Genomic DNA, 14110 nt, shown 5'->3' with positions numbered 1-14110 from the left:
TCTTCTCTTCTCTTCTCTTCTCTTCTCTTCTCTTCTCTTCTCTTCTCTCTCTTCTCTTCTCTTCTCCTCTTCTCTTCTCCTCTTCTCTTCTCTTCTCTTCTTTCTCTTCTCCTCTCCTCTCCTCTCCTCTCCTCTCCTCTCCTCTCCTCTCCTCTCCTCTCCTCTCCTCTCCTCTCCTCTCCTCTCCTCTCCTCTCCTCTCCTCTCCTCTCCTCTCCTCTCCTCTCCTCTCCTCTCCTCTCCTCTCCTCTCCTCTCCTCTCCTCTCCTCTCCTCTCCTCTCCTCTCCTCTCCTCTCCTCTCCTCTCCTCTCCTCTCCTCTCCTCTCCTCTCCTCTCTTCTCCTCTCCTCTCCTCTCCTCTCCTCTCCTCTCCTCTCCTCTCCTCTCCTCTCCTCTCCTCTCCTCTCCTCTCCTCTCCTCTCCTCTCCTTCTCTTCTTCTTCTCTTCTCCTCCTCCTCCTCCTCCTTCTTCTTCTTCTTCTTCTTCTGTTCTACTGATGTTGACAACTCCAAAAGTTTCCTGTTTCACTGGCACAGACCCTTTACTTGTTGCCTGCTGCGTGCACATGCATTTAGATTAGTTCCCAGTCTCAACTTCATTGGCTTCAACAGAAATCAAGTGCGGCCAACCTCAGCAGCAAATCAAAAGGATTAACAGATACAGAGGTGAGCTCTGCATGGATGGGACATGTCCAGCGAGGAGTTGCTCTCTTCTGACATTCACTTCAAGGCTGGGCAGTTTTTGCACTGAAAACCCTACTATTTATCTTTTGCAACAACGAACTTGTGCTGTTGATTCTCCCGTTCCATGGCTGGTTCCTGAGGCAGGTGGGGTGAGGGATCATCAGTTTTACTGTCTCATCCTGTTCTGCAGTTTTCAGGTGTTTAATTTTTCAATGTCCTGATGCTTCATCCTGATTTTTTAATAACCAAATGGTCACGCAATCTAGTCTTGAAATGATAAACCATGAAAGCACACATTCTGCCCTTTTGTAAACTAAACATTCAGAAAAGCTCACCACAACCTAAATTAATTCTGCACAAAAAAGTGTAGGAAATCTCAAGTTTTTGACACTTTCTGTGGATTAGTGTTTTGCTGTGCGCCTCCTCCTTATGCAGCAGGTTTCCCTTTTTCCTTCCAGATTTTCCTGTGGTCCTGTTGAGGAACCTGCGTCATCCCGTTTACCTGCTGGTGGTGTTGGCTCAGGTCAACCTCTCTGCCATGGTCGCTGGTTTAGCAACGTTCATGGCGAAGTTCCTGGAGAGACAGTTCTCCCTCACAGCGTCCTTCGCCAACATGGTCATCGGTAAGTGTTGCTGTCAAGGCTTCCCAGCTTCTGAGAACCTCTTAATTTAGTGATTACTAAGCATCATCTCTTTGTCTGGAGCTGCCAGTCTCCTTCCATTATCTACAGACAGACATGGCATGAAGTCCTTGCCCATACGATTTCTCCGCTACCATCTACCTTCCTTTACATTGCAACCTGAGCTTGTTGGAATAAAACCTTCTAAGACCTGGATAGATGTTTGTTATCTGAAGCTGTTCACCATAATGAAGGAAAGGAGAATGACTCACTGCATCAAGGAAACAAAGAAACATCAACTATGAATCATGCATGTTTCTGTAGCTGGGATTACTTTACATTGATCGCTCGGTTAAGGGTCTTTAAAAACAAAGTAGATAGTAAATAAAATTAAAACCAGCACTAATGTATGTATGCATTTTGAAGATGCTTTGCAGCAAGAGACCAGTCAGGCTGGTGTCATAATCACGTCTAAACTCTTCAGAATGTTTGCTATCATTAGACTAATTACTTGCAACGGTTGGGCTAATTACTTGCTGCTGGTATTGTTGAGAAGGAAAGGAGTAAGTGTTAAGCAGGATGTGTGCTCATGAGATTAGACTGCTTTTGCTTGTATTGGAATATCCAGAATGTCCTGTTCAGGGCTGAGGTCTTCCTGTGCGAGACTCTCACGGTAATAAAAATATCAAGAATAAAGCCCGACTCTTATAATCAGTCAGAGAGTTCAGAGACCCGAAGACAGAAGTATCTAAAATATATTTTTGAACAAACAGCATGCATCCTCAGAGGAAGAGCCTCCTGAAGTCTGCAACAAATAAATCAGAAGAAAGTGAGCAGGGCAGGCTGGCAAATCCCAGCAACACAGGCTAAATACAGGCAGAAAGGTTAAATGCTGAAACGTTGTGTCCTGCACTGGTGTGCCCTGCAGAGCTGTTTGCAGGCTTGATTTATCCACTCTGTTAAAGACGTGCACCCTATTTCTTGCCCAAATTTATCTAGCTTTTGTTCCCGGCTACTGAATCTTGCTTTGCCTTTTTTTCTTCTGCCAGATCAAAAAGCTTTTTGGAAATCCTTTCTTTCTGTGGGTATTTACAGGCTGAAAGAAACCTCTCTATCAATTCTTTGTTGAATTAACAGATTGCATTTCTCTGGTATCTCATTCTAAGGTGGGTTTTGCAAAACTCCACATCTGTCGTGGAAACCTTCAGAGTTTTGTAATGATGACAACAGAAGTCAGCACATTGCTGCATTACAGATGAATTAAATACCCTCTCCAAGTTTCATAGATATTTGCTCCTGTCTACGCTGAAAAATCACATTTGCTGGATTAAGCAGAGCTTTTCACTGGCCCCTACATCTTCTATGCATGGATACATAAGACAGCCAGTTTGCTGTGAGATCCTGCTATTTTTGCAAAACTGCTCACCCTTAGCATTATTCCACCGGTCCCTGCAAAAACCTGGGTCCCCTCCAGATGACCAATGTCAAAAAATAGGGGTCCAACAACAAATCCTCTGGGCTTTTGCGGTAATAAAGGGACTGATAGAGCTCAGAGGATGGAAAACAAGGTGCTGTCCTTCCCCAGGTGCGGTGAACATCCCTGGGGCCGTGGTCGGCATCGTGGTGGGTGGTGCCATCATGAGGAGGTTCCAGATGTCCCTGAGGCAATGCAGTGCCATGTGCGTCCTCGGCATGTTCCTCTGCCTGCTGCTGGCATTCCCCCTCCTCTTCCTCGGCTGCCCCACGCAGAAGGTCGCGGGCGTTACCTACAGCGAGAGGTACGGACACCAAGGGGTCATTCCCAGGGCTGTGGGTACCCCCCATCCCCAGCTACAGTCCTAGGGTGTAGCTGGGCATTAAGCAGAATACCCAGAAATGCATTTATAACCTCATGAGAAACAGTTAATGGTGATAAAATAAAGCTAGAAATTAATACTTCCATGAATAAACACTGAATAAACACTCCTCCTGATTTCATCAACCGGCAGCGAAACCCAAAGTGAGCGCTTTTTTGGCACAAACAGCACAAGGTTTCGTCTTGGAAAGTGCAGCATGTTACTCACATGCAAATAATTTGGGCAGGGGCCAGCTCTGGGATCACACCTTCAAAGCTGTGGCTGTTTCCCTACGCACCTGAAGGTGGGCAGGACCTCCTTGTCTTCCCTCAAGGCTTGGTCCCAGTTGCCGTAAATTCACACGTTCTTCATCCAGTGGTCTTGGTGGACGCTGGTCCAAGCCCTCAATGGGAAGCTCACCACCTCCCACCCGTACTGTGGTGTTGCTCTACCCCAAGACCCCATGTTTGGGCCCAAATCTGAAGGAAGTGAGTGATTCCCTTGACCATTCGTGGTCAGGACGCTTTACCCAGGCAGAGCAAAGGCTTGGTGGGTTATAGTGGAATTTCTGTGGCTCCTCACTTACATATGGGGAAGGTTTTATTAAGCAATCAAGTGTTTCTTTACTAATCTCAATATACATGCAGTATATTTTCTATATAAGATGTGTATTAATGATGCTCAACACCATGCATTAATATTTTTTTCCTGTCGTAGCTCTGAATTTGGACACCACGCCATGGAGTGCAACCTCCATTGTAACTGCCCTGAGAAAGCCTATAACCCCATCTGCGGCTCCAACGCCATCGAGTACATCTCCCCCTGTTCCGCCGGCTGCAGAGCTGTAAATATCAATGCAGACAACAACTTGGTCCTGGTGAGTCATTCTCACTGCGTCCTGACTTGGGATGGCTAATGAGGGATGACCAATGCAGCGCTCAAGTCTGGCAATAAGGTTTTCTGATGTTCGTTAGCATTGGACAAGCTCTGCATGACCCTGTGGGATGTGCAGGGGGAGGTTGAGAACATCCCAGGAAAACTCCTTGTAGATGGTGGCTCTTAGCACTCTCCAGTATAACGCAGCTCTTTCCAGTACAGGTCGTTGGCCAAGGCAGCAAGCAGAAACCTTTTAGGTGTCCAGAATTTGGGATGTCAAGATGTCCTTCCCCATCCACCACTCCCCCCCAGGTCAGGTTTTACTCCACAAACCCTGGTTTCAATGTAGAATCACAGAATCACAGAAGGGTTTGGGTTGGAGGGACCTTCCCAGCTCCCCCAGTGCCCCCCCTGCCATGAGCAGGGACATCTTCACCAGCTCAGGTTGCTCAGAGCCCCGTCCAGCCTGGCCTGGGATGTCTCCAGGGATGGTTCATCCACCACCTCTCTGGACAACCTGGGCCAGGCTCTCACCACCCTCAGGGACAACAATTCCTTCCACCTGTCTGGCCAAGCCTGGAGGGACCATTGTCCCAGTTCACACAGCACTGACATTTAACAGACCTTCACTGAATGCTCTGGGGAGGCCTCATTAAAGCGATGTTATCCCACCTTTCAGCCTGCAGACTTTCAGGTTAAAAAGTCATGATCTGATTGCAGTGTGCGTCCTCTCCATAAGTACTGGTTGTCAAGCCAAGTGTCTGCGTAACAGGATAATTTAGCTGGAAAGTCCCACTGGGGAAATGGGGTTTGCTCTTGGCTTTCACTTCATTTGCAGACTTGGCTGGGTTATTTTGCTGCCCTGTGCTTCTCCCTCCTCTCCTGCTCCCTGCCTGTCACCAAAACCCCAATAAGACTGAGTTTTCCCAGTGCCAATTGTCTATTGGCTCTCCAGGCAATACAGTTCAACAAATAAATAATAAGGAAACCTTTTCCAATTCAAATACCTATCTGAAAAATGCTAGCAATCCATACACAGTGAGTAGTTTTCCGCTGTGTTCTTGGCACAGGATTTATATCAGCATGGGACCGTCTGGGCACTTTTTAGCAGCATTTTGTTAATTAACAAAGCTTCATTTTAATAACAATTACATTTTCTGCCAGAGCTTAGTCCCAAATGTGCTTTTCTGCATCCCTGCGCCTGTTTTTTGTACAGCGGATCCTTTTTAACTGTTTCCTTCTCCTCAAAGACTCCTCCAGCCCTTTGACACCCAGTGCTGCTGAACGTGACCCACTCCTGCATTCATTATATGTCTAATTATGTGTAGCCACACGCCACAACAAAATCAGTGCTCCCTTGATGTTGCTGTGCAAATATTGCTTAGTAAAGCCAACATTAGCTCTTCCTTTAGTGCTGAGATAATTTGCTGAATCTTCTTTCCACCTATTGATGAATCTTGACCCAGTTTATGTTGTGCAAGAGCTTCTTCTGCACAGGGACTGTACCTCAGTGTGGTGTTATATATGCCAACCCGTGAGCCAGCATGTAGTAAATGGAACACGTTGCACCTCCCCGGGATGGGGGAGCTCATGGCACACAGTGATACGGCTACAGATGCTGGTGTCTGCAGAGCAACCTCAGTCCCTCTCTGGTTTTGGGTATTACCTGTTGCAGGAAAGGAAAAATATTATTGCAGGTGCTCCAGCTCCTGTTTGCTCTGCTGTATTGTATTTTTCTTACCATTCTCAGTATCTCTTTGTCAGTGCAGGGATCTATGGCAGTCATGGAATCATAGAACGGTTTGGGTTGTCTCCAGGGATGGTTCATCCACCACCTCTCTGGCAAACCTGGGACAGGCTCTCACCACCCTCAGAGGCAGCAATTTCTTCCTCATGTCCAGCCTGAATCTCCCCTCCTTCGGTTTAAAACCATGAGTTTCACATGGGTTGAATTCTCAAGCTTGTCCAGGTCCCTCTGGATGGCAATGAAATGGATGCACAAATAGAAGGGGCAGAGTCCTGCCTTGTGACTCCATCACGTAGCCATCTCCAGCCCCTTGTCTCCATCTTGCTTTGTGCAAGTCCCCTGAATATTGTGACTCCAATTCTCTGTAGAAGGTGGCAGTCGAACAGGTCAAGTGAGTTTTAATTTATCTAATTGCATTTTTGTTAAATGCTTTGGCCCTAATTCATCTCAGCTATCGTTGGCACTCATCTCTGGAGGGTTCTCTGGAGATCCACCTCTCCCTCCATGACCACAGAAGGAGCCCAGATGATGAGTTTTGTTTAGTTTGTTTCAGATGGCTGGAGAAGATAAATCCAAGTCTTAATTTAAAATATTAAATCCTCTTCCCTCGGGGTGGGAGGAGGGATTGTGTCCATTTTCATCCCAAATCTCCCCCATGCTCTCAGCAGGGAGCAGTTCCTTTTGGCTCTCACTTATAGACATTGGCCATCCCACTGTGAACCTGTTCCCCTCTGGCATCTCATTATGCTCATTTTATTTAAAGGTATCTTCCAAAAAAAAAAAAAGGTTTCTTTCTTTCTTAAAAAAAGAATTGTGACTAAAATATTGAGAAAACAAAAAAATCCACATCTCTTGTCCTCAGGCACCCTTCCTTTGCTAACACTGAGCTGGTTATTTATGACCCTCTCTCAAAGGTGAGGTTTTGAATTTTCCCTTACCAAGTGTTTTCTCATTTAATGCTCCCCTGAGCTTGGGCTCTGGCTTTGGTTGCCAGCTCTGCTCAGCACGTAGCCCCTGGATGAAAGTTGGAAGGGACCTTCCCAGCTCCCCCAGTGCCCCCCCTGCCATGAGCAGGGACATCTTCACCAGCTCAGGGTGCTCAGAGCCCCGTCCAGCCTGGCCTGGGATGTCTCCAGGGATGGTTCATCCACCACCTCTCTGGCCAACCTGGGCCAGGCTCTCACCACCCTCGGGGCAACAATTTCTTCCTCATGTCCAGCCTGAAATCTCCCTCCTTTAGTTTAAAACCATCACCCCTTGTCCTATGGCAACAGGCCCTGCTCAGAAGTCTGTCCCCATCTTTCTCATCGGCCCCTTTTAAGTCCAGAAAGGCCTCTCCCGGAGCTTCTCTTCTCCAGCTGAACACCCCAAGTATCTCAGCCTGTCCTCATACAAGAAGTGCTCCATGCCTCTGATGTACATGTTTCTTTTCCCCCACTGTTCCCTGAAGTGCTGAGTGCTAATTACTGCTAATTATTTACAAACAAAACCTAAACACCCTCACTGCCTATGACAGCTGGCAGCTATCCCTGGTATCTCCACAGTATTGAGCAGATGAGCAGCCTTTGGGTTTTCTCTTTGCAGAACTACACCAACTGCAGCTGCATCTCCGAAAATGGACTCGAGGGGTTTGCCAAGCCCGGGACCTGTGGTACCAGCTGCTCCCATCTCTTCTTGCCCTTCGTGGTGCTGTCCTGCCTGGCCGGGATCCTGGCCAGCACGTCCCACACGCCGTCCTTCATGCTCATCCTCAGGTGAGCAGACTGGGTTGGTTTGACATGGTGTAGGTGCAGCCACTTCATTAAGCACAGCGGAAAAGGCATCCAAAGGTTGTGTTTGGAAAACCTTGAGTTGTGGAAAAGGGTTTTCTCCAGCTGAGGGACTAGAGGGTTAAATCAACCTTGTGTTGCACCTCCTGCCAGGTTTCTCCCATTGATTTTATGTGGTGTTTGCATGGGTGTGGGTAACGGGGCTTCCCTGGTCCTGTCACCTGGCAGTGCTTGTGATTTCCATCTAGGTCATGTCTAGGACATCTAGGACATCCAGGCTATGTCTGTCTCAGGAGCAGGCTGGGCTTTGCTAGCAAAAACCTGTCATATCTGGGCAGGACAGGAACATCAGGAGGCTCCATTCTTAAGTGTTGAAGCAGGAGAGACCTTCAGGACTTGCTCTTGAAGACCCTGCACTCACTTCTGCTGCCCTGAGGCCACTAAGGCTCTTCCAAGGTCTTTTGGGCTGTTTCTGCTGAACTCCCTATGGACTAAAGGAGTAAATGGAGATTTCAGGTTGCTGGAGGCTTTATCATGGAGCCACCAGTGCTGCATGACCTACTGCTCTATGTGGGGAACGTGGTGTCCACCAACAGGGTCAGCCAAGGAGCAGCAGGTGGGTAAGTGGGTGTCACACCATGCCATAGACCCCGCAGCACCTCCACCCACCGATGGGGCTGCGGGGCTCACAGGAACCCCATTCCTGGCCTCAGCACCCCCATTCCTGGCCTCAGCGCAACCTTCAGATCCAGAAACCATTCTGCTCCTTCTCCCCACCCACGGCTGACACCTCTGTAACAAGATGCACCATTAACTCAGCATTAATTTCGCACGGCAGTATTTCGGCACTTTTTAATGCAGCTCTGTGTTAAGAAGTTTAATTACCTTCCTTCCTTCTGACGGATCTCATTTGACTACATCCCCCCTTCCTAGCGCAGAGAAGCCATTCTCTGTGTTAGTCTATAAATTATATTTCTAAGCACAATTCTGTTGTAGAAACACTCACTGTGGCTTTTTAGGGAAAAACTGTGGTTAAAACTTGTTTTTACCTTGACTCCCAGGTATTAAATTACCTTTTATGCCATGAGTGAACTATGGCGGTCAGAGAGGAAAGGGAAGAGACCTCTGAGGTGGGATGACCTGGGACTTCTCTGCCACCAAGTGTGACCCCAGCAAGAACCACAGCCTGAAATATTTATTTCAGAAAACTGGGGTACCACCAAAATACACCCTGGGGCATCCCACCTCAAAAAAAGCCACTTCCTCAATGGGTAAATCACTTTTTCAGTTGCAAAAAGCGTTCCTTGTGTTGCTTGTGTTTGGCAGATCCAGCGGCTATATTGGGTTTTGTTTGTGTTTTACTCATGCGGATTCTTTAAATTAAAAGCCAAAATACTCAGCTGAGCTCCTCCCTGTCTCTTACCCAGATCGGTGGGTTTTTCAGGCCAAGAAAAGGCTGTGGTAAGCTGCTAGCCCTAATGAATGAAACATCATTATTTTTTTCTGACGTAAACTGGAACTGCCTGGGGTTCTTGGCGGTTGGGTTGAAGGATGAATTTTTTGGGTAAGGCTTCATGCGATGCCAGTGAGGGAAACATCCATCTTTGTGCAAATGCCAGAGGGCACACTTTCCATTTTGGGTTTTTTTTGTTGTTGTTTTTTCAGGAGCATCCAGCCTGAAGACAAATCGTTTGCGGTTGGGATGCAGTTCATGATGCTGAGAGTTTTAGGTAAATTAAAACGTGTTGAAATGCCGTCCTAGAAAACCAAGGCAGCTTCTGGGGATTTGTGGGGGTTTCAACCCTGAGCAGCCCCAGGGCTGCAGAAATGCTGTTTATTCAGAGTTTCAGACCGATCCAAGCCTGTCCTAAGCCAGAGAAAGATGCTGCCTTGGAAGGTCTTGGGGGGGCTGCACACAGTGTGGAGGGGACAAGGCATCTCTGTGGGGCTACATCTACATGGCTAAATAAAAGAGGGCAAGGAATAAGTTTGGTCCCAGGAGGACAACCCTTGCTTGTGTGCAGATGCCACCACATTTGCCTCCAGCTTATCAAACTATATCCTGTCATCCCACTGGTTATTTTTCACCTGGAGGCCCCCAGAACGTGCCACTGCGGTCCTGGGAAGGAGTGCAGTGCAGGAAGGAGGTGAGCATCATTTCTGGAATGAGTGATGGTCCATTATCAGAGAGCAATGAGAAAAAAGGGACCTTCTTGCATCTTGGTGGGGTGCAAACACATAGCCAGCCCTTGGCATGCTGGACAGGACAGTAGCTTCATTTGCTATGGCAAAGAAGACCACATCCAGCCACTATCCACCTTCTTATCACATGGTAAAGTAACCAGGGTTATAGAATCATAGAATAGTCTGGGTTGAAAGGACCTTCCCAGCTCCCCCAGTGCCCCCCCTGCCATGAGCAGGGACATCTTCACCAGCTCAGGTTGCTCAGAGCCCCGTCCAGCCTGGCCTGGGATGTCTCCAGGGATGGTTCCTCCACCACCTCTCTGGCCAACCTGGGCCAGGCTCTCACCATCCTAAGGGTCAACAATTCCTTCCTCATGTCTGGCCTGAATCTTTAGTTTAAAACCATCACCCCTTGTCCTATGGCAACAGGTCCTGCTCAAAATTCTGTCACCATCTGTCTTCTCGGCCTCTTTTAAGTAAGGTTGTGTCTGTCCTGTCAGAGGTGCTCCCGTGACATAAAGCCCCCTCTGACCTTCTCCTTCCAGCCTGGATGCCAGGGCCCGTCCTGTACGGCAGCGCCATCGACGCGACCTGCATCCTCTGGGAGAAGAAGTGCGACAGGAAGGCAGCCTGCAGATACTACGACAACAACCTCTTCAGGCAAAGGTAGGGATGAGCAGCAGCATAAGGCCTGAGGGTGCGGAGGGAACCCCAGGGGGAACATGGCATCAGGCCACCTCCAACTTAGGGTAAGTTGTTGTATATGCTATGGTAAGAAAATAGGGGCACTCACGTCCCCCTGGCCTGTGATATCTCCCGTTGGTGATGAGGAATGTTTGGGAAAGTCAAAACCACAAGCTAAAACCCCACCCAAGACCATGCTAACTTGCTGCTGTAGACCACAGATGTCCACTTCCAGAAACATTCCCTGCATTATTGTGAAAACAACCATTCAATAGAACAACCTCTCCATGGACATAGTAGCCTCCTCATCACTGGGGTTTTCAAGATATGAGTGGACAAAGTGCTAGATAATCTCACCTAGGCTCCCTTTCCCTTAAAAGGCTGGACCAGATGATCTTCTGAGGTCTCTTCCAACCTGGGCTGTTGTGTGATGCTATGATTGCTCATTCTACCAGCATAGACACAAGCAGCCTGTCCTGACACCTTCTCCATGGAGGCAAGACAGCAGCAGGGGTGACCCCAGACTCAAAGCTGCCTGTGAGGTGGTGCAGGGTCCATGCAGGGTGCCTTGAACCCTGAGGTTCATCTTCCAGCAGAACAGCCCAGCTCAGCAGGCAGAAGACACCAAATCCAGCCTGTGCACTGTGGGGAGGCTGGAAGGAAGCTGTAGGTGGGTCTTCCATCCCTGTTGCAAATTCATCGTTGCTGAATGACTCAGTGACCAGCAGCTGCAGCAGGTCCTACTCATCCTCAACCTCAAGATACGTTTTTATAGGCCTCCTTCTTTCCACAAATATGTTATCTTAATGTAACATTGAAAAGAAGTACATCTTGCATAGCTTCTCCTCCTCTTTCTGCCACCCTTCTCGGGACCCAGGCTTTCAGCAGTTGCTTGTCCACTGCTGAATGTGCCCAAGGAACCCAACCCCACGTTCAGGGTCTGCTGGGTGTCTGGGGACATTGGGTGTTGGTGCTTGGTGCACATAGGAACATCCTTGCTATCCTGATCTATTGTGTTTCCACACCACAGGTACCTCGGTCTCCAGTTTTTCTTTGAGATGGGCGCTTTCCTGTGCTTCGTGACTGTGTATGTGATTCTCAGAGGACAGGAGAAGGAAGCCAGCAATGCAGCAGAGACAAAGGCAGACCCAGAGAAGGAGAAACTGGCAGGAAATTCCACAAAGAGCCCAGAATCCAAAGTGTGATGATACCAAAAATGTGAACTGCGATCCGCATTCGGAGAGTTGAAGCGATATGAATAAACCCTACACTTGAACTGTGAAGGATGGATGCTTGGAGTGATGGACGATGGAGCTGCTTCCTAATCTTCTGGGTGGGATGTTCTACTTCTGTACTGCCATGGGAATCTGTCCATACACTGTTCTACACCTGCCTCCTCCTCCTCAGTGTTGCAGCTTGCTCCATCACGTAGATTAGCCCACACACACCAACTTTTGGACGCAGTGGTCTTTTGGATTGATGTCCTCCAAAGCATACGGTGACAGTCTTGGTGATGCCAGCACTGAGCATTAACCATATAGCTGAAAGATTTTGTTTGTTTTTTAATGAATCATTTTTAAGAAATGGTTTTGTACTCAACCCATAAATCTCCGTGAATGATGGTTTGTCCTTGCTCCCAAAATGTCAGTTGTTCTTTTCGCTTTTGTGGTGTTAGATGATCTCTCTTCCTTGAAGGCTTCATCCAGCTCCAGCTGACACTGATGGGATTTTTGTCCCAGGCTGTGGACCGTTGCAAAGACCAACTCACATGCTTCATCTAGATGTTGCTTTGGTGGCGAGGAGAAGGGATGAGGATGCTGGGGAGGGGAGGACATCAAAAAGAACCACAGGTCCAGCCCAGAGGAGAAACTCCGATACCCACACACTTGTGGCAGCGTGTCCACATTTTGCAGCAGTGATTATTATAATACTAATTCTCATTTTTGCATTATCAGTGCTTGTCACAGGAGCGTACTGAAGCATGAGAGTGTTATGAGAAAGGGAGGTTGAACCCAACCCTCTCACAGACTGGGCAGAGCTTGTGGCTAAAGCCATTTGACCACAGAGACAGCCAGCCTTGCTGTGCTCCTTGAAGGGGTTACTGTCAAATTCAGTTGTAATTATGGGGTGAAAGTGGAGTCTGGTGTTATTTTGGTGCAGCTCCCTTTATTTTCTGCATTCTTCCCATCCCAGGGCTCCTTTCTGCCCAAGCACAAATTGTGTTACTGGTCTTATAATGCCAGTCTGCAACCAGACCACTGGGTAACTTGTCATTTTTGGCTCCAGAATGGAATTCAGGAAAGAAAACAGAACTTCTAAGTTCAACCCAAATATGCAGAAAAGATATACAACATAGATAAAATTCATTAACTCCTCAGAGCCTGGAAAATACTCATATGGTAATGTCTGGAGTGTGCAGAGAAGTACAGTGGTTGACGGGGGAAAGGCTTAAGTGGCTGGTGAAGAAATTTCACCATAATGTTTGCCCATCCCTTTTGAGAGACCCAATTAACACACTTTAGAATTATATTTATTTTATTTTATTTTATTTTATTTTATTTTATTTTATTTTATTTTATTTTATTTTATTTTATTTTATTCATTTTATTTTATCTTTTATTGTTTTGGAAGGTTTTTGCATATTTTCTGTGCAGTGCTTTTTGTTCACTGAGGATCTGGTTGAGAGAGTCTACAGCCACATTCACAGGTACCTACACACAGAAGTGACTTCTGACTTAAAAGAAGGTGTTAGAAGACAGACATGAGAGTGGTTGCTGAAGAGATGTGGGTGGACCCATTCAAGGAAGGACGAGTAGCATATGCTAACCATGAGCATCAGAAAGCTAAATATGGGGGAGGTTTGCACTGTTCTCAGTTTTCAAGCCATGACTAGGTAGCATCTGTTTCTAAGACTAGGAGTAGGCACAAGGTTCTTTGGAGAGTAATAGGGAGTCATAGAATCACAGAAGGTTTTGGCTTGAAGGGACCTTCCCAGCTCCCCCAGTGCCACCCCTGCCATGAGCAGGGACATCTTCACCAGCTCAGGTTGCTCAGAGCCCGGTCCAGCCTGGCCTGGGATGTCTCCAGGGATGGGGCATCTACCACCTCTCTGGCCAACCTGGGCCAGGCTCTCACCACCCTCAGGGACAACAAATTCTCCCTCATGTCTGGCCTAAATCTCTCTCTTTTAGTTTAAAACCACCACCCCTTGTCCTGTCACAACAGGCCCTGCTCAAAAGTCTGTCCCCATCTTTCTTCTCAGCCCCTTTTAAGTCTGGAAAGGCCGCACTAAGGTCTCCCTGGAGCTTCTCTTCTCCAGCTGAACACCCCAACTCTCTCAGCCTGTTCCCCAGCAGAGCTGTTCCAGCCTCACATCATTGCTGTGGGCCCTGAAGAATAGATGGGCCACCATGTTCACAGTGGTCCCTCCAGCTCTTGGCAGCCCATGGGTTTGTGACATTCTCGCTGCATCCAGCAGAGAAGAAGGTTCTTTCCTGGCTAAGCACAAGCCCCCAGCTCACAGACAAGGCTTTCCTGCCTTGTTTAACACAACATCAAGTCACTCCAGGGTACTTTCCAAACCACAACAAAATAATAACAACACAATTTGCTTCATATAGCATGAAAAGTTGAGAGCTTCAATGTGCTTTGTCAGGAACTGTGTTCAGTTCTGGGCTCCCCAGTTTAAGAAGGGCAAGGAATCACTGGAGAGA

General features: G+C 47.7%; 1 protein-coding gene across 2 annotated transcripts in view; it reads left to right on the top strand.

Annotated features, from left to right (window-relative positions):
- Positions 1-12898, top strand: part of SLCO2B1 (solute carrier organic anion transporter family member 2B1) — a 65992-nt gene extending 53094 nt beyond the window's left edge. For both annotated transcript variants that reach the window (XM_082043596.1, XM_082043597.1), the window contains 7 exons: positions 1141-1305; positions 2888-3080; positions 3855-4014; positions 7345-7514; positions 9195-9259; positions 10259-10379; positions 11428-12898. In XM_082043596.1, the coding sequence (XP_081899722.1) occupies positions 1141-1305; positions 2888-3080; positions 3855-4014; positions 7345-7514; positions 9195-9259; positions 10259-10379; positions 11428-11602 (1049 nt within the window). In that variant the 3' untranslated portion in view covers positions 11603-12898. The remainder of the gene's footprint in view (positions 1-1140; positions 1306-2887; positions 3081-3854; positions 4015-7344; positions 7515-9194; positions 9260-10258; positions 10380-11427) is intronic.
- Positions 12899-14110: the final 1212 nt, after the last annotated feature.

The sequence above is a fragment of the Streptopelia decaocto genome (genome assembly GCF_964273445.1).
Source record: "Streptopelia decaocto genome assembly, chromosome: 1".
Taxonomy (NCBI): domain Eukaryota; kingdom Metazoa; phylum Chordata; class Aves; order Columbiformes; family Columbidae; genus Streptopelia; species Streptopelia decaocto.
Note: the sequence above shows the minus strand (reverse complement) of the source record. Positions and strands in the feature narration are given on the sequence as shown.